Consider the following 21,739-nt stretch of genomic DNA (forward strand, 5'->3'; position numbering starts at 1 on the left):
AGAATTGCGGTGCTTTTTTTGGAGGGAGTGAGGAAGGAGGATAAGTTGGTAGTTCGCGCGCTTCTCTCTCTTTCTCTGTCTTTACCGGTCCCCGAAATGTGAGAAGACACCAGCTGCTCGGCTGCGAAATTAACGCGAAATGTACGAAAAGTTTCGTCCTGCTGCCTGCCGAGGATACCGCGTGGCGGGAGGTCCGTACGTAATTCATAGCCGACAAGATAATTGGGGCACGGCGATTGCACACACGTACACACGGACGCGCGCACTCGAGGGAATTCGCGCGAGAGCTCGACGCACGTAACGTCTAACCGGTTCGCCTATGCATTTTCCAAGAAATCGCATGCTACGTGTTACTATTTATCCGCGCGATTCATTAACTCGCGCGTTGCGCTCGTCGTTATACTTTATTACGTGTTAATTTTCCTTTGGGAAATATAGTGGTGTTGCACCCAAACGCGAATATTTCGCCTTGTGTAACGCAGATTAGTATGATAACACGATCTAAATAATTAATTCAAAGATTAAAAAGTTTTCGTTTTTACATTGCGTAATATGCCTGTTATTGTAAAACGGGTGTATCATATATAATTTGCACATTTCTAGAAATAACCTTGGAAAACATGAATAATTTAATAATATTTAAATGAATCGAATAAACAATTTTGTTACAAGAGTGTTATCTCTATAGTAATAAAGCATCCCCATTGTACTTTGTTTCAGAATTATTGTTAGAACTTTTGTAAAGTTATTAAGAAAACACTAGAATAAAAAAAAATCGTTTTTAATTTATATCTTGTAAAACCAGCGTGGAAATTAATGAGTTCGTGTACCAGGAACTTTAGAATTTGAGCCAACGATATAATTGAACACTTAATGATATCGAAATTCCGAAAATCAAGTACTACTAGCTGGAAATGTAATCAGGAAAAAAAAGTGCAATTTCGCAGTGGATTATATCACGATGGGAAATGCGATTCTCAAACGCGCGAACCAGACAATAATTACGCGAATATTAGCCTCTCGCAAATTCTACCGATCATTGCGAGGTGTGAAAGTCTTTAAGGGCTTGCTTATCAGAATTTCGATATAACATCCGTGAGTGCAAGCGTAAGAGGGAAGAATGCAAACTTACTTAAGGTTTCTTCACAAATTTCATTCTCCGGAAAGTTCACATTGCTCTTTCTCGCGCGCTCGCAGGCAGTCTGAAGTAAATTAAATGTTATCCTTACGAGAAGGTGAACGTGATTTTTTTTCCTACCGTGGCTTATCTCTCTTTTATAAATAAAAGATTAGAGTGGTAGATTGGCTTGTGAGATAAAAGTTACTTCTCCTGAATTGTCTTACGCTGATTCAAGGATATCGTAAATTGAGAAAATTACTCTTTCGTTTTTATTAAGGTTACCTTTAGCTACTTTTTTTCCTCGATTATCATCAAGCACAAAATACAGAATGGAATCCGTGAATTTCGCCGTAATATACGGTTAATGGAAGCGATACGGGGTTTCTGTTCGTTGAAAATGACGGCGTATCTTCGTGAACCACACGCTATTTCGTAAATCGACCGAACTGTCGTTCGCACGATTGACATACACACAGGGGTGTGCGCGCGCGTTACGCTATTACGCATCTATTCTCTCTTCCCGGTCAATGCTCTAGGCGATCTAGAACGGTGGCTAGAGCAAATCGAAACGAGCCACAGGGGCCGGATAGGGTCGCTGCTCTACGCCCGGGGAGAAAGTCGATTGGCTACGTGCCAGCCACGTGCTGATAAAGAGATTACAAACAGGAGCAACGCCTCTGCAACGAACTTTCTGCGTTCCCGGCGTGTTCGGAAGCGAACAAGTTGCCAGCGATTTCACATACCGCGCGTTCGCGATATATAATTTCGCGTATTTTACACTAAAATGATTATTCGTACATCAGTAGACTTTCACGCCGATCACTTAAAACTTTAAATGGAGCGCCGTTCTTTTATCGTTCAGGATAGTTTTTGAAATTTATTGGCGCGATGCAAAAGCGACACAATTTTTTGCCAATACCGTGCATGCATAATCGATTTCCTCGTAAGGTGATTGCATTTGAGAGGATGCGTTTGATCTCGTCTTGGAATTTAAAAAAGTTACGAATTAATTTTTATGCAGATGTTTTACACAAAAGAGAATAGCGACTCCCTCGATATACGCTAGATCCAATATATACGACATGCATATGAAACGATAAGAAAGATATTTATTAGATATAAAAATCGTTGTTGCACGGAAAGAACAATTTTGCTGAAAGGGCAAAATTGGATCTGAAAATAATTTTGTTGCACGAAAATCAAAATAATTTTGTTGGAAACTCAAAAATGATAAGCATTGCTATAAAATATTTTGATATTTTAGCAAATCAGTTTGACTTTCCAACAAAATTATTTTGATTTCCGTGCAATAAAATTATTTTCAGATCCAATTTTGATTTTCCAGTAAAATCGTTCTTTCCGTGTAGAAATTATTGTTAGATATAAAAATATTATTTCAAAATTAGGAGATACAATTAAAAGATAAAATTAATTGTTTTATTCATGGCATATTACTCGAATATAGGTATACTATATTGTGTGTCGAAACGAATTCACGTGTCCTATCGTGCGTGAAAACGTCTCACCGTTATTCGCCTCCTTATAACGTTGATCACACGGATGATCTCGCGTGATCAGCACAGCGATTTTTTTTTTCTCAGACGACGACCGGAGCGCGACATCAATTGAGCGCGCAAGCACGTGGTTGGTCGCACGCCAGTAGGCAGTTATGTTTATAACAACGTATGACAGATCCCCGCGGTATTTTGCCTCGTAACGGCGATACTATGCATGAGCTATAGGACGTTCGTGACGACGGAGAGATCTTGGACGCTCGACGCGTCGGATGTTACGCAGAGAGATCTCCTCCTTCTCCTCCCCCTCCTCCTCGGGAGTCTCTCCGCTTGGCCGTTCGCCCGGGCGGATTCTTACTCCGCTTATTCGCGTGGTATTCTTTTTCGGCGGCTGGTTCAGCCGCATTTCGCAAGTCACGGACGCGACACCACGGCGACGAATAATTAACGAGCGATCGTCGGCGATAAATCATTAAGCTCGGCGGCGCGGCGCGGCGCGCTCGAATTGCGCTCGTCCGCGAATCCGCATAACGGTGAACGCGTGTCGTTCCGGCTAGACGCTTTTCCTCGTGTACTACAAAATCTATTGAAAGTAGGTGTCTCCAGCCGTTTGCATCCGTAAGCGTGTCAGATCCGGACGCGATAAACGCGAGATAAATGTAAATGTTTAATACATAAAGTTAAAGGGAATCGAAAAAAAAATGTATGTCCAACGACAGAAAATCTATTAGTTTTACTCTCAAAGATATATTCTTTTTTTCCTTAACACAATTTGACTAGCGGTATATAGGCTTGTGTTTTACTGAAGATGACATGCATTTTTAATTCATATCGCACGTTCAACGTTCTTGCAGTAATTGCCGCCCAGCGGCAAGAAGAATAGACGTTCATTAAAACCGCCGTATTCATTACGAGTTCATTATTCAGCGAGATGTCCCCGCGAGTTTGAAGAAGGTACAATGATATTAATCAGACGGTACACGCTAATGGCCGTAATAACAAACACGCTGGTCCGTAACGACGTCGAACGGAAAAGAATTAAAAGGCTGTTACAACTGGCAATAAGCATTCCATCAATTTTTTATTTGACGATAAATTATTCATATTTAACACTTCTCTCAACGGGGAGCAAGGGGGGGGGAGGAACAAGTAAAAACGCTTGTCAATTCCGTTGCATATTCCTTATATATTATTTAGCGATTCACTCCGTGAACGCGATACGCCTCGAATGTCTCGGCTTACGCGTAATACCAAGTGGCAGCCGTCTTTGTCACCTTTGCCATTCAGGCTAATTTTGTATCCAGATCATTAGCGATGCACACACGCAGATTCGTATACAATTGGATGAGCTTCTCGTTACGCGTTCTCTCTGTTCACATTTTTCGTCTTCTCGCACTCCGTACTTGAGTCGATACTATGTATAATAAATGCTACACGTCGAAAAACGTAATTTAATAATGTTGAAAGATTAGTACATTTGTAAGAACTATCTTTTTTTATTATTTTTTTTCATGAATTTTTAATCGATCTGTTTTAGTAAAAATGTAGAGTTAACTTTAACGTTTACATGCTCGACTTTTGACATAGCTTGTTTTAAAGGGAACTTCGAAATGTTACTCTAACTGACACGCAGTTATTGATTAAAATCCAACGTATAATAAGTTCTATTTTTCGACAATTTTTTTATTTCTTGTTTTGTGCTTATAAATCGATATTTAATGAACATTTATTTATTGATATAAATAAAAAAATTGAAGAACAATATGGAAAGAACGATTTTGTTTTAAAAAGGTCTAAAAATTTTACTGAATACAGAAAATAATTTTTTGTTGAATTGTCAAAATAATTTGCTGGAATATTAAAACTGATAAGCATTACTATAAAGCGTTTTGATATTCGAGCAATCATTTTGACTTTCGCACATAATTAATTTGGATTATTGAACACAAATTATTTTTATATCTGAATCAAGCAAAATTGTTCTTTCCGTGAAAGAAAAAAATAATTGCATTTACCTCGAAACTAAATTAACCGTTTTTAGATTTGAGTAATAATATATCCAAAACGACGCGACGGGACGAGTTGGACAGTAGATTTTTTTTATTTCTTCGCGAAACGAACTTTTGATTTAAATTTTTTTCTGCTTTCTGTATAACGTATGCAGTTGCTGCCGATATATAAGGTGTTTTCAGGTGTTTTCGAGTCAGACTTCACCGAGTTATCAGATAATCTTGCATTGATAATTGGATTCGCGTGAATACTCGGATTTCACTTGTTTCGCGGTTGTGGAAAATGCGAATGAATTATTTAGCCGCGACAAGCGACACGTCACTCCGACGTACAAATGCACCCCGCTTCATGTTTTATTCACTACGCCCGCTGCGCATTACGCGATATGAAGCGACTAGACGCTTAGGGATTGACATTCGCGCGCGGTTTCACAAGGCGGATTATGTTCGGGAGCACAATGGCGAACCGTGTGTGTTACGGAACGGTTCGCCGCACGGCATGAAAAATAGATAAGTAAACCTCGCCTATAATTTTGCTATGAATCTTCGTATCGATATTTTTATCGAATTCCGACGTATACGTACCGATGTTCGATGATATTTTGATATCTGATTCCTGAGAGTATACTGGCCGTGATAGTTACCACGCTGTTACACACTGTTTTCCGATACGATTGCTGGAGAGAGAAAAAGAAGAGCTTTAGTTTTTCTCAGAGTTTCGGATAAAAATAAGAAAGTATTACTCCAACAGATAACGCAGTTATGATTGAAATCCAACGTGTAATAAGTTCTATTTTTCGACAGAATTTTCATTTCTCGTTTCTCGTCTACAAATCGATATTTAATAAACGTCATCGATCTCTCGGTATAAGTGAAAAAAAAAAGTGAATTCTTTATAAATGAGATATGAAGAAGAAATAATAATAAAACTATATATGTATATGATAATAAGAATACTTAGAGATCATTAGTTTCACTGCAGCTTAAATTATAACATATGATTGAATGTCTCTAATTTGTATCTAGAGATCATTAGTTTCACTGTAAATTGTAATATATGGCCGAATGTCTCTAGATCTCTAACTCGAAGGATTGGGAATGGCAAGTTTTGCTTCCGCGTCCCTTAATTATGCGATTCAGATTGGATCGCAAGAATTCATCTAAGGCCATACGTCACACAGCCCCTAAGGTGTCCCGCTGCACTATTTTCGTCGCTTTGGGTGCCACGCGTAAAAAGACGCGTCCACGCGTATTAATAGACTGACCGAGCACGACGATGCATCCACGGGTGTGACGTCGCGCGCCCCATCGAAATTCGGAGTCGCGAAAACCGCCGCGCAAATTTGTCTTACGCGATTTCCCTATACGAGACGGTAACACGTGTTGCTGCGAGGTGAGCGCCGGGAGGGCGAAGTCGTGCCGCACCCGGGAAATCTGCACTTTCGACTTGCGAGTAGTTACGAGAGAGTGTCGCATTTCCGAGAGAACTTGCCGACCGCACGCGAACCGTGCGGATGGCAGGGCGAATAAATGTCGCTTGGTTAAAGCCATTAACGACGTTCCATTCCGCGCGGGTTTAACGAATTAATCCGTCTCTGAAGAAAAGTTACTAACGCTGCTGCTCGTTTCTTGTTGCAGAATCACGAATATGGCGGGTACGGAGACGAGCCACGTCGGAAAAGGTGAGTTTACATATACCTACATTGTTGGTTCGTGCGAACGGAGTTGTGCCGTAGATTTCAAGATTACGCGGATTATTTACGTGAAATCTACGTGATGTTTAGCATGGTCTTCTTGCTACGTAGACAATCTAGACTTGTAAACTATGTAGACTATTGTAAATTGTATCATTAATATATACAATATAAAAAAAATTAAATTATAAAGCAGTCTCTACCCACAGTAGAAGTGTCCAAAATGTGTCTAGGAACAGGCTAAAGATACCATGACATCTTTAAGATATACTTGATGTATTTTGAACATTAATTTAATTACGAGATTAAGACTAAGAATGTAACCAGAGAATTTTTCTTACTCGAATGGTAGTTTTTTTGCATATCGTTAAATTATATGTATTTATTAAATGGATAAATATATAGTCTACTGATTGTCTACATAGATGACACTTTATACAATATTTACGTTGTCTACACGTAAACGTAGAGTATTATATTTTACGTGTAGATGCACAACCCTGCGCGCGAACAGCAAAAGTCGTATGTTTGTGCATTCGAAACTAATTATGGATAAGTACACGTGCATCATACGTGTTTTGTCAAAAAAAAAATTAAATATGATAAAATTGGAGTGAATAATCCTTTAATTTATATCTATATACAACCATAATACATATATGTTTATATGCAAAATTAGATTATGATAATTCAAATAAACAAATTTAGGTAATTAAAAGAATTTTGAAATTGTTAGGAAAGTACTTCTATTAATTTGTTTGTCTATTGAAATTGATAAACAAAGCTTTAATTATCAAACCGATGACCAGCAGCTATTATCATTGCAAAACTGTTTCTCGATATTATGCAGAATTTTACACACTTTTTTACATAGAATTATTGTGATCAATGATTACCGAGAACAATTGTGATTGATGACTTAATGACTTTCATTACTGTGTCAGCTCGAATTGTGTAATCAATGGTGCATTATTATACATTTTTCTTATTATTAGATCCATTAACTTTTGCAACGCTTTTAGACAATGAGTTTCGTGATCGGTAGCGTTGTTAGATCGTTTTATAAGATCACTTTATAATGTATTATATACAAATTGAAATCAATCGCACGCAATTTGCTCGTTCAATCGCTCTCAATAAGGCTGTCGATACAATTTACTGGTACAATTTTATACATAAATTATACAACTTTTAAAAGTATCAATATCTTACAAATTGCACTTTTTATTTAAATTGTGATTCTGATATCAGTTATTCTTATATTACACGATTTCTTTAAATTATGTTTGCTCTTTATTTCCGATGGAAATGCAAATACGGTTTCTCGTCCAGAAATACGTTCTTATTTGTGCGCTATTATATCAATGACACGCCATTAAGGGAACGCTCGGGCGTGGAATTGGATGCCTGATAAGCGCCAAGACGCGTTCTATACATCGCGACAGAGCGAAAATTAATTAAAACGACGCAGTCGGTCGTCACGAAGTTTGACCCTACTGCCGCTGTCCTATAGTTCAAGTCTAATAATAAGAAGTTAAGTCGAGCATTAAGCGTGATTCAATCCAGCAGAGGCAATCCGATAGCGTACGATATCTGGCTCCACGAACTCGCGATAACTCCTCGGTAAAGTGAATTCGAGCTGGCGAATCGTTGAGCGGTCGCAGATGTAGATATCAGATATTAGATGGTCGATAAGCAACGAGAATCGAGAACAATGTTGCAAAGCGAAACGATATTTATTTTCTATTTGTCAGAGTTCCACATTTTCAAAATCTACGAAGCTCTTCATTTTCGCGATCGATCGATAGAGAGAGAGAGAGAGAGAGAGAGAGAGAGAGAGAGAGAGAGAGAGAGAGAGAGAAACGTTGGAACGTGAATTGCAGACGTGTATCTATTTCGAGATATCTTATATATGAATAATAAGCCGTATCGCAAACACGTGAACTCGATACAAATAAGCTTCGAATAACAATGATCGTCACAAGTGGTAATTCAATTTGTATCGATCCTCGCAATTGGATATTCCATGCCATTAGCCGATGCAACGGCGCGCGTTTCTCGCTATTTCACTCGTGGAAAAATTACAGCGATTGATTTTTACGTTGGATGCAAGTCACGAAGAAGAGATGTATACACCAATATCAACTGTGAAAAATATATCGCGCGGCGCCCATCACCGGTCGGTTGCCTCACTATACAACATGTGAGCATGTCAAATCTCGGCTGGAGATTACTTCGTTTTTCGCTTTTTTCTCGACCGCGAATGCGAGATACCTATCTTCCTATTCTTGACGTCATAATCCTTTACGCTGTATGATGCACGCGTGCAATACACGTTCTCTCTATCGATCAAAAATATTTTTTGAATTGTGAAGAATTTTCGATGAAATATAAATAATATTTTTATTTGCGTGTGCGTCTGTGTGTATACCTATATATTTATAGATATATTTCAGCTTCCACAATTCAAAGGTATTTTTAATGGCAATTTATTTTATACTGACAGTGTAAAATAAATCAATTCTAACCTTGAAAAGGAAATTCAACAACGAAGTGTGACAAATATTTTAATTTTGCATATGATACATACAGAGATAGTTGTAGATGCTATCGATTCACGTAGAGTCAATGGAAACTGATTTTTTTTCCATCCGCATGAAAACGAAGCCGAGATAATATTTCCAGTTTCAACGGGTGCAATCAATGCGATTTTGCACGACGTCAGCAAGACGTCCGTGCCGCAGTCAACGAAGAATGAATTATTATTGGCGAACTAGTTTTTGCGAACTCGGCGATAATCCAGGCCTTGTTTTCGAGCGGGCTTCCGTAATTGAATTTTCAAATAATTGGAGCGTCTTTTAACGAGGACAAATGATAGAAATTCACGATTTTATCGGTCGCGCACTTATGCCGTAGGGCAAACTTTAATAAAGTTCTCCTGTGTGCGTTCGTTGGAATAATACGTATCAATTAATGTTTCAGAGAAGACAATAATAAACCGAACCACGTCCTCCTCTTCACAATTATCAATCCAGTTTACCCCATCACTGTGGTAAGTCCTTCACCAATTTATTTACGCTAGTACGATCAAGCTTTTCTTTTTTTTTTCTCTCTGTTTCAGTCACGCGTTTACAATTTCAAATCGATATCATGTAAAGAAATGCAAGTCACGTAATTCTTCTAACACACATATATCTTTAAATTTTATGTACAAAAAATGTAATTCATAAATTATTTCTTATTCGATGTTTTGACGTTCACAATTAAGGTAGCACAAGAGAAAGCTGTAAACATTCATAATATATGTCGCCAATGTACGGCAATTGTTTTACGTGCAGTGCATTTCTTGTGTTTTCTTTTTTTCTACATATATTAACTCGGGGTGCCGAGAGTAGTCGGAATGGAAAAGTGGCGCAATTTCGCGCGCGACGCTGACTATAACGGGAATTGAAAATATTGAAGCCAAAGCCGCAGAGAACAAAAGTTGGCAGCACGTCAGCCCCGTAGATTTCACAGGCCGTCGCACTGCATTTTATTTTTGTTTTGCGCCAATAATAGATGAGCTTTGAGCTCTCCCGCCGTTTCTCTCCGCGCGCCGTCCGCGCCGCGCCGGTCGCGGCGCGGCGCGGCCGCGCGGCGGTCGGGTCGATGTCATTCGACATTGTTTGCGCCGCTTCTGTTCGAGCCCCGCACACACAGCTATCCGGTCGCACAAAGCTCGTTTTCTTGCGCCCCTCCCGCGATCGAACCACTAATTAAAGAGACGACTGAAGGCTTCTTGCCCGCGCGATAACCGAAAGCTCTGACAATACTGCGCTATACCGTCGAAGCGTCCGCATTGCAGTGCAAACACGGTGATGGTTCTTGCTTTACGTTGCGAGATACCCTCTTGATCCCATCATTATCAGACATCTAAAATTTTGTGCCCTATTAGGAACAAAAAGCACAGTTATTTCGCTGTAAAGAATAAAAGTAGAAAAAAATGATTATATATATAATCCAGTAATCTCTTCACAACTGCATAATAGCGTTGGTTATATATGGGCGACGATGAGTAAAAAAAAGCTACTGCCAGAATTTCCAATTGTACACAAAATACAAAGTACCTGATGCCTAATTAATATTTATTATAGAGAAGACAGACATTGTTTGTGGCTGCGTAATGGGCAATTTATTTTTAATATGAAGTAAAAATAAAATTTTGCGATGTGTACGTGCGCCCGTTAATTTCGAGCGTGCTAAAACGTGACTTCATATTCCGTTAACGGCTCATCTTCTCAATTTAATTAAAAGCTCATATAGCTAGAGCTTCCTCGAAGGTTTAAACTCAAGCAACGCTCTTAGCTCTTTCTCCGTTCTCGTTTCCTTCCCCTCCCTTTCTCTCTGTTTTTCAGTAGCGCAATTATTCGCCTAACATTCTGCAGTTTACCCCGCCTTGACACTTACAAATTAATTGTCATATCCGCTATCCATTAAAATAAATTAATCGGTGCACTTGCCTCGCCCGTCTTGCGGAAATTATTTTTTATTCTTCCCTTTTCGCGAGGGCCTCTGTATGTTTAATCAGCAAATGCGTTAATCGATATTTCATTTTACTCGAAAACATACGGCCGATTCGATTTCCGGCTTTTTCATCCACTAGACAAATATTTCTCCAGCTAGAATGTTTCGCACATATACGTGTATTTTACGTGGACCGGGATCCGTGAGCATTAATTGGAAAACCGTTATTTTGATAAAACGTAGTAAATTTAGGAAATTTTTAGTTCGGCACGCAATCAAAGACCCCCTGGACGTGTATATTAACCTAACGATGACAGTTGCAGCTGGAAGTAGTCGATGTAAATCTGGGTTATATGCTGGGACTGCCAATATTTCCTCGACACATGGTTGGCGTTATAAGCGAGTTTGCTTTTATGAGGTGCAAGGCAAATTGAACTAAATATCATGTTTATTGCGGAACTTCCCGGATAGAGCTTCCGATCCCGACGTATACGGTCGCCAAGCAATCTATATTTGTCATTGTGTGACGTTTATTAATCCGCTATATGAATTATCGTTCTATCGGCTTATCTTATGCTATAAATTAAGTAGCGAGCATAAAGCCTAGGAGACCAGGGGACTAGTTTTTTTAATTTTTAATTTTAATTTTTTTAATCCACAGAATTTATTTAGCTTACAAAAATGCCAGGAATTAAAATATCAAGCCATATAAAATTAATCAAGCGGAGATAAAATCTTTCAATACGGTAAAACTTTATCGTTATTATTTGTTAAATAAATGTTCCGTAAATGTCTATAAATTATTTGTAACGAGAGCTCTTTTATTGTAACAAAGTTACACCTGTGATGTAATCTTGCTTCAATCAGATATCGTTTGAGACCCGTAAAACAAAATCGAAGTACTTCTCGCGCCGAAGTCTCTCGTGATTGTCGCAACTTGCATCAATCATAGAGATGTGACGCTAATTCGGGTTATTGCGATACAATATTGCGAGTGTGTCGCTACGCCAATACGGTTGCCAATATTTTGCGCCTCAAGTGGCGACGATGGCGTCGGGACGCGCGAGACGGTGCATCTCGTGTCTACTTTATCGCGATGCACGTGTGTCACGAGCAGATAAACGTCAAATGCGGCTAACGATGTGTTCCGTGAATCGCATCGTAACGAATGCGAGGCGAGTATGCGAAATGATTCTGAATAACGTAGATTTTATTTGCAGACCGTGGTATTAAGCTGCAATTGGTTTTTCCATAACTTTCTTTTTATTCTTTAGCAACAATTTACGTACTTGATTCATTAATTAAAATTGGTTGATGTATTAAAGTTAAAAAACTTTTTTGAAGTCTAATATACGCCACAATTTCAATTTACTTTTAACGAAGCCGACATTCTTGCTCTTGATGTTGGATTAAAACTTTCTAAGAAAATTGCAACACGTCATGTTTTCATTACTTAGACTTTTATTTTTTTTTAATTTTTTTTTTTTTTAAAGAAAAGTCGTGAGAAAGTATATATCTCGGAATATTATTCACAAACTAAAACTATAGAACATAGAAGCATTTTTTATTCATAACAGTTATACTATTGTCTGAACGTAATATATGCGCAATAGATTATTCATTAACGCGCATAATTTATTCATAATTCATTCATAATTCAATCGCACGAATAAAACTCGATAAATGGCTCGATATTACATCGCGGCGCGATAGCAACGGCCAGATGCAATATAAGATGTCAACGAATCGCGCGCGACATTGACCTTACGAAATACAAAAGCTTTTGTGCGGGTCCGGGATACATGTGTTACGGATATAAATTTGAATGCAGTATCGGAGAGGGTCTTTAAATATAGCCGCGTATGCGAAGCGCGTACGATTTGATTTGAAATTCGGAATAATGGCGGACTGTATAAATAAACGTCTGATTGGATTATCTCGGTTCATAATAGCTCTGCTCGAGCGTATGAAGTTAATGATCGTATGGGCATTTGGAAATAGACGATACCTCTATCGACGGATACATATTTGATTAAATCAACATGAATTTCTTTGTAACATTTTTGAGAGATATGCAGTCGTGAAATTTACATTAAGATATTTGACGGATAATTATGAAGTTTATTCGAATGTGATTTATATGTTGAATACTGTTTTGGAGATGTTGATAGAAATGATGTGATCTATTAAAAATATTATATGAAAATATTGAATATAACATTTCTAAGATTATTTTTATTAAATATTGTAGTAATATTTGACATAATTAATATTGAATTTCCTAGTTTAAATAATAGTAGATTAATAGATGCGTTTCAGTAAATAAATCAGTTAAACTCGGTTAAACTGTACTGTCGAAAAATATTTCGCGAACGTTATTTTATTTTACTGAAATTAAATTTTAATAAATAAATTGTAGAATCATTAAATTTATATCTGCAAATGCATATATGTACTTTTTACGTTGCCTACGTTGAGAGTTGTATGCGTGTGAATACGTGTTTGTGTGTCTGTGCGTTTAGCAATTTGTTATATAGAACGTAGAAATAAATTTTCACACGCTTTGACTTTGGCAATAACATACATGATGATATGCGACAGTCTGCTGGATTTAGATTAATGAAGTAGTTATTTCAAGAATCTCAATTCCGATTCTACTCGGAATTCGTAACGTGATCTCGACATATGTTTCTGTCTAGCAAACTGGTAAAATTGAATACAGATATAAAAAATGTCGCAGCGTGTTATATCTCTTTAACGAGTTAATAATACAATCTGGTTAAAGAGAAAATGTAGCAAAATAGCATGAACAAGTAAATATGGTAAAATAATATGAACTAATAAGGAAAATTTAGACAGGAGAAATTTTAACAAAAATCCTAGGGCATTCAACATTGATTCGAAAATGTCTTAACGATTAATCGCAATACATTTACAGTATTATTTCACCATGATGTAAAATGATGGCTTTTATTGTTTTAATTACACATTTTCGTACAAATTGAGATAAATTGTTCTGTATCGCGATATGATATTTTAATTACTCGGAAAACATGCCACGGTGCAGATTACATTAATTCGTATTTCATTGTTATCATGGCTTCGTTTATTTTCGGTGCTGAAGAGAAGTGAACGGTGAAGCGTACGCGTACCCCATAAAAAGTGTTGAATGCCATGCCGGGGAACAATAAAATTGTCTGGTGACGAAGTGTGCTATAAAACCAGCATTGCCCAAATCTTTTTCGATACGTAAAAAACATGACATTTTTATAGCGAACCATTGAAGCTTTAAAAACCTATTCCGTTTTTTGGAGGACAAGCATCATGTGCTTTCATTAAAATAAAACCAGATTGCTGTAGAATTTAAAAAATAATCTAAAACAAATTTCATTAAGCTCTTTTTTATAAATAGATATTTTAAGAGGATTATTGTACCGGAAATTTTTACATTCTACATATAATTTGTATTTTGTTAAAAGCAGGAAACAGTACACGAGTGAATATCTGTTTATAGAAAATTTCGATGTGAAATCGCGTCCCACAGTTTAGATTTAAAATATGTATCACAATAACTTAAAGGTAGATCAGAGTAACTTTAGTGTCGGCTAAAAATCTCCTGGGATTCTTCTTCCGCGAGTATAGAAACTTTTCGGCGTTCTGTCCTTTTCAGGGGCAACTTTAGGTCATAGCTTTAGTTTAAATAAGTTCAGCCCGACAGTTCGGGGGAAATATTTCGTAGACGTGTCGCCGTATGCGCGATGTTCGCGAGCTTTACGCGTAAATTTGCATCTTATCATCGTGGTTGCACCACGGTTGCACCTCGCGGATAATTTTCAGTACACAAACTTGGCGCGATGGCGGACATGTCCTCCTCCTCCCAAGATGGAGTCTTTCTCTCCCTAGAAACGACACGTGGAATTATATTCCCATATGGGGTGCGACAGTGCAAAGTTTCGCACATCGGTTTCGGGGCGCAACACGCACGTTCAACGTCTAACGCATTTAATGTTTGCGACCTACTTCCCTTGTCTCCGGAGAGAAAGCCCGCCTAGATCACCGTCTCCCGTATGTTCGCTGCCAATTCAAAAGCGACTTGCATCCGAAATTTCCCTCGAAATGCATATATACACAGAAGCTAGTAGTCCTCGGTAGAATTCTCGATCGGATATCTTTTTCTCGTCGGGTTAGGTACGCGCGGCTGACAAACTTTCCTTCCTTTAACGATGAATTAACCGAGTTTCCGCAGAACTTTAGCGACACAGAGTATTGTCGGAGGAAGAATAGAAATTTGCGACAATGCTCACGTCGACAGTTATTTGCACCTTGACGAAACCGGGAGCTTTAATTAATCTGCTATCACTTTGTGCCAAACTTTTACATTTCGAAACGAATGGAATTAATCTGACAAGTTAATAAATTAAGAATAAATTTGATCTTCGAATTTAATAAATTAAATGAATGAAATTTATTTGCGGAAAATGTCGCGATTTATTTTTTCCTTGTTTCATTGATAAAACAAATGCAAATTTCTCATGGAACATAATATTTTGAACGCATATTCCTCCTAAAATGTACAACTTAATTTTTCGGTATCTAAATGAATTAAATTGTTTATTGATTTATTCGAATAATTAATTAACTATTTAGATTTTTGTTAAAACAAATGATTATCTTAAATATATTTTACTAAACGAGAAGATCAATGCTTAGTGCAAGAAAAATTGAAATTTAAGTATTGCTATAAAAAATAATTGCCTATATGGATATCACAAACTGGCAATTTATATAATAGCTATTTTATCGCTTCCGTTCTTGCATTAAAGAAATAAGTCGCGCAAAATATAATATACTTCTTTAAAGAGTCGTCGTTTCGCATTCGATACGTATTGTTAGTTACGTGAACTAATAATTGTTTATTATAACAATCGATATAAGATACGACATATATTTGTTATTTTTTTTGGTACTATCGCGTCTCAAGGGAAAATGATACATGGACAGGCACGCAGCTTTACTTGTCCGCTCGAGTGTCGATAGGTGAATGATCTCGTCGACCTATGACTCTCCACTCAACGGCATTCTGCACGCCGCAAAAACAAACGCCAAGGCCCCGCGCCAACTGACTTGTTCAGTTCGAAGTATTTGACAAATTTTCAAAATAATTTCCAGTTTAATATTCCGTTCTTTGCATTACAAATCAAGTTTTCGATACACGAACTATCGTTATGCATAACACTTAACATTTACTTGAAGAGTAAAGTTGAGCTTTTTAAAAAAGTATTTATTTTGAGAAGTTTTGCGTTACTCGATGTCTGTTTTTATGATTTTTCTTGTGGCTTAATACTTTCACACCTCCCGTTTATTTCGATCTTCAGAAAAAGAAAGCGAATTTCATGCGCGCATTCCATTTGAATTGCATCCGCACAAATCCAGAATTCTCTATATACAAACTGTTGAAAAATTTATATGAATGATAGGTTGTTGAAGTGGGAGTCGAGGCTCCCTGACGCGGTCGTTAATGCAGCATTTTTCCGTCTGAATAGAGACACTGTTGCACGCGCATAAAGCGGGTTTATTCTCGCTGTCATTATTTCAAGATGCTCGTCCGTCTTATAGCCCCTCGCGCGATTAATCGCGATATTTTGAGCGGGCGTACCGTAGCGCACAATGTCTCAAAATAATGTTACATTCTACTATCGAGGATAAACTCACGTATACGTCGACGTGCGCACATGTCACAATAATCCAGCACGCGCGTCTGGGTTCTTCTGAAAAATGTTTCCGTGCAATGTGTGTTTATAAACGGATCCGGGAATGTCGCCGGTACGTTCTGAAGAAATGATTCATCTCGGAAATCCGTCGATCAATCTTTCGCGAGAAAAAGTAGCAGTAGTTTTTTTAGTTCTCTTCTTTCTTATGATATGGCAGTTTTCCATGTAATTAAATTTTTTACATGATTTGATGAAGATATCACAATCGATTTATCTCAATTTATTCGAAATTATATGATAAAGCACATTATTTTCTAACAAATCATCTTGACAATGAGGAAACGGGTAGTTTTTAGATGAATTTTTTTTTAATTTGTTGATCTCTGATAAGTAAAGGATAAACGTATCAGAATGCACAAATTATTGGTAATTGAACAATTGGCAATTATTAGTTACTCATCTGGTTGTTAATTATGTTGGTAAAGCAATGCATATTTCGCGTTGCGCGATTTAAATAGAAATTTGATCGGGAGATCTAATTTCTGGGGGTGAGGGCAGGTAACATTATCGCCTGGTTTCGATAATTGTGTTAAACGGCCACCGAACGCGATCGAGAAATGTTGTGCTATCGTTATCGAATCTATTGCCTAGGTACATTTAACCGCACGTTTTCATTTTGCCGGTTAACATCTGCACTGCGTTGTGTTTCCAAGTAGATGGATTGAGTCACGAATTAGCTATAAAATTCTTATTGAATTATCGAAGAAGCGTAAACTGTTTTCGTGCGTCTATAAAACATATCCAAAATAATACATTTATCATATGTTTTATTCTACAACGTATAAATAATTAAAATAACTCGCATTGTTTTAATTTCTTTTTGTAATAAAATTATAATTTTTCTTTTGAAAAAAGAGAGATTAGATGTATTTTTTATTTCTTCTATTTTAATTATCTTTCCCTTGAAAACATTCTCTTTCTCATAATCTTATCCGAGAATATTCTTCATATTTCCTTTTCATTAAGTTTGATATGAATTTATGTTGCATATTATATAGCATATAATTTTCTGACAAAATGAAAAGCTGTATTCTAGATTTAGTTTTGAGAAGTCATAGATAGTCCCGCTTTAATTTGAAAATTCAATTAACGTCCTGACAGGATGTGCGGCTAGTACAGCAAAGGAGTTTCTCGACATGCAGTAAATATAACATACCGGGACCTGAACTTCTGTGCATGTGTCGTAATCCAAGATATGAGTCAGTTCTAGTTGTGTCGCGGGCTTGCTTAGACACATTGTATTGTGTCCAAGTGATGCAACAATAGACGTTGCGGGGGATTGCTCCTATTATTCTGCGAACTCCCAGAACACCTCTCGCCTCAAATTTAGTCTTTAATGTATCCAAAGTGTACAACTCATTTTAACAAAGACATGTTTCTTTGATACGTATAAATTATAAATTAAATATATCTCTCTTTGAGAAAAATATTTCCCGAATAAATAACTTCCTTTCAAGAATTTCTTCTTTAATGACTCCGTTTCTAATTTGAATATTTCAACCACACTTTGTACATGCTTATTCTTCTTCGCATTGCTTAATGGTTTTTACCTGGCTTTTCCGATTATATGGCTTTACCACGAGAAAGCTCTAACGTTTTGCAAGCGACATTACTGCGGCCTGTCTTTTATGACATACTATTGACTTTGCTGCACTTATTTTTCTTTACGCATTTCCCGCGACTCTCGCGATAACGTTAATGCACGCCGTTAAAAATAAACCGTCGTCGGTGAGCACCGGAAACGCGAAAAATTGACGATGAGTATCGATCCGTAAGAAATAGAGAAAGAGAGAGAGAGAGTGTGTGTGTGTGTATCTTAAAGGTACTCGGTGTCGTATTCTCGGGTCAGTTTTCCAACAGTTCGAAAGTGTTCGAGACGAGCAAAAGAAAAAACATCACGAATGTTAGGCTCTAACGCTTTCACATTTTCTCGCTCTCTCGTCCGACTTATTTTTCTGCAAACAGCTTTCCGAAAGTATTTCAATTTTCGATGTGAATTGCATTTCAAAACGCCAATTTATGAAAATATAATAACAATCGTGTTGCTTTTTATATAAATTGGATTATATTCCCACCAAATGCTATCAGCATTATCAACTTTATCTAAAACGAACTATATGTAGGTAGTACTTTTCTAAAATAGTAATCTTTAAATAATTTGGAGTAAAATTATAATTATATAAATAACGTGAAATAAAAAAAATAAATATATATTACAGCAAGATAATAAGCTCAATATTAATGTAACGTTATAATGTATTATTGTAGAAAATCTGAAATATATTTTAGATAACATAATATAAATTGTATCGCGCGACAGAAATTATTTTAAATGTAAAGATACTCGTTCACAATAAATCATTGGGAGAACACTTGCCCCGGCGCGGGCACGGGCGAGAAAATCACGATGCTTTTCGCATAGCGCAATTCAAATGGACGGGTCTGACGGTCGTGCCATAAATCAATCGCAGCCGGCGGGAATAATTCATCGGTTAATTCTGATCCACGGCGAGCCTCGATCGAATTTCGTAGTTGATTGTTCCGATTGGCAATATCGAGTGAGCTGCTTTTCCGTGCCGATTTTCGATTTGCGTAATTTCATCGGGTTGGCATATGCAATTTCTAAAGTGGATAATTTCTGAAATCATCGAGTGGCATACGATACAAAACATGTTGTTAACTTTATGCTTCTTTCGCTCAGTACCGATATTGCGAATATCGAAAATAAAAAAATGTAATAGCGCTTTTATTTCTCGTTCGTATGAAGTTACAGAAAAATTTTCCTGACATCAGGTATATTGTTACATTTCTGTTATTTCACGGTCAATCTAACAATAAGCTTATATGTGTGAAACGAATAAAGGTATCGATCTACGTAATAAATTTTCGATATATTTCTCTCCAGCTCTCTCTCTCTCTCTCGTTTTTAATATTTATTAACTTCGAACAATTTTCCGCGCGGCTTCGGATACTTATCGCGATGCTGTTTAACAATGCACGTCAAAGTTTCGCCGCATTTCGGACGGGTAATCCATTGTCGGACGGAGCAGGTAATCCATTGTTGACTAAGTCGAGTGGATTCGGATCTCTTTCTCGGATCGATCACTCTTTTTCCTTGAAGAGAGAGAAAGAGAGAGAGAGGGGGGGAGGGAGAGGGTGGCGTTCTCGTCGTTTTAACCACTCTCACGGAGTGGCCGCGATGGGGTGTGGTTCGGGTAGAGTAGGCGAAAGTGGTAGGCCGTGTTTGAATCCATCAAAGCCTGCTCTTTTTCCGGCTCCAGTCGATAATCGATAGGAACCTAGCCCTTCCCCTCGTTTACTCACGCCATCTCTCCCTCTCTCACACGCCCGGTGTGTCTTTCGTCGGTGTCCGGAGGCGTCTATCCACCGAGCAACCTCTTTTCTTCTTCGCGAACATCCTGTAAGATTCGTCATAAATCCAGGAGTGCTACCACCCACTATCTCACTGCGCCACTGCATGATATATCGCGATAACTTTTATTTACGACGCCGACGCCCCGTCTCCTCGCTTCGTGAGAGGGAGAATTGTGAGCCGCGCGCTGAAAAACCCGAGGTAAGCATCTCTCGCGATACTCACGACGGTCACCAGTGCTTTCCTGCCCTCAATTCACAAATGAAATTTACATGCGATATATTTTCAGAAGCTTCTCTTAATTGCTCCCGCGATTAATTTGTTGTCAAAATTAAAAGTACGCTTGATCATTCTAGATACTTGTATTACAAATTATTATAAAATTTATATATTAAAAGTTATACAAAATAATTATTTTCTATGTATTATTTGCAATGCAGACATGTGGAGCGATGAACTTCTCACGAAAACATATTTATTTTTTAATTTATTAATTGCGATCGCAGTTTCTATGGTATCTGATCCTCTTTCTAGATTAATCTAGATTATGTTGCGACATTGCAGAGAGAGAAAATTTAGCAACAGAAAAGCCAAGATTAGCATGAAATAATAATGCCGAAATCGGTTTTTCAGGATATCACTGGCAAATGAATATTCCACCGTTCCATCAGCATATAATTAAATATTATTCTTTTAAATACCGTCTCGTAGAATGATATTACTTCGCGAATTTGTATGCTTTTGTGATTTTTGTATATTTGATGCTCTGATTTTGTCAGCGTCGTAAATTTTTTCTCACTCGGAAATGAACAATTGTAAAGTATATCAAAGATTCAACTATGCACGGGGATATTTTCCGGAACGGAATTGGTATACGTCAAAACTCAATTTTGAAAGATCGTGGTGTGGAATCTAAAATTCTGGCACACTCGTGAAATATTTTCAAACGTTTCAGCTGGGAGGGCATATTTTGCGCTTTCCATATAAAGAAAACATATTGCAGAATCCGTAGAAACCTCCACTCTTCAGTGTAGGCCGAAAAAAATTCGATTTGGCAGGATTTTACTGTACTTTATCTATTTTTCAAATCTATTTTCTTACTGTATTTTATCTATTTTTAAAATATATATATTATTTTAAAAACAATTGATCGTTTCGTGTCGATAGATGCCAAATTAATTTTTGGTTAATTAAAAATTGTTTTCTTGCACGAAACTATTCCATTTTGAGAAATAAAATAACAAATATTTTTATTTCTGTCTTTGCAATTTGCTTTATAAAGATTAGAAAAATATATTTACCACATTTGACACATGACGTCTTTAGATTATTATTCGAATATAACAGTAACTTTCAATTTTTGTTTGTATTTTTCATCTGCTTGCCACAATTCATATTGCGCGTAAATATTTGCAATGTTATTCTGCGACCGTGCAAACTTACAGTGGAATCCGTAAATTTTCTATGAGTTCTGACGACAAGTCCGGCGCGTCTTTACGAAATATTGATTTTTTTCGCACACTACCGCCGGAGGGGATCCGGTGACATAATGGCGGATTGCCCGAGTACGGCTGGACGATTGGTTCGAATACCAACGGAAGATGCATAACTGTTTGAAATTTAAGTGCCGTTGATGTTGTGACAGGTCCAACCAGCCGGTTCTCATGTATCACGTGTCTTCGCGTCGCTGTGTCAGGTATATTATCGGGCGAATTACGGACTTGCGTGCGTATACGTGCACACTCACACACGCAC

The 21,739-nt window shown here is 37.4% G+C and overlaps 1 protein-coding gene across 1 annotated transcript in view; it reads left to right on the top strand.

Annotated features, from left to right (window-relative positions):
- Positions 1–21,739, top strand: part of LOC105449670 (heterogeneous nuclear ribonucleoprotein L) — a 146,379-nt gene that overhangs the window by 16,018 nt on the left and 108,622 nt on the right. The window contains exons 2-3 of the mRNA XM_011689002.1: positions 6,282–6,325; positions 9,320–9,389. Coding sequence (XP_011687304.1) covers positions 6,282–6,325; positions 9,320–9,389 — 114 coding nt within the window. The remainder of the gene's footprint in view (positions 1–6,281; positions 6,326–9,319; positions 9,390–21,739) is intronic.

This window comes from Wasmannia auropunctata, unplaced genomic scaffold, assembly GCF_000956235.1.
Source record: "Wasmannia auropunctata unplaced genomic scaffold, wasmannia.A_1.0 LD336074.1, whole genome shotgun sequence".
NCBI lineage: Eukaryota > Metazoa > Arthropoda > Insecta > Hymenoptera > Formicidae > Wasmannia > Wasmannia auropunctata.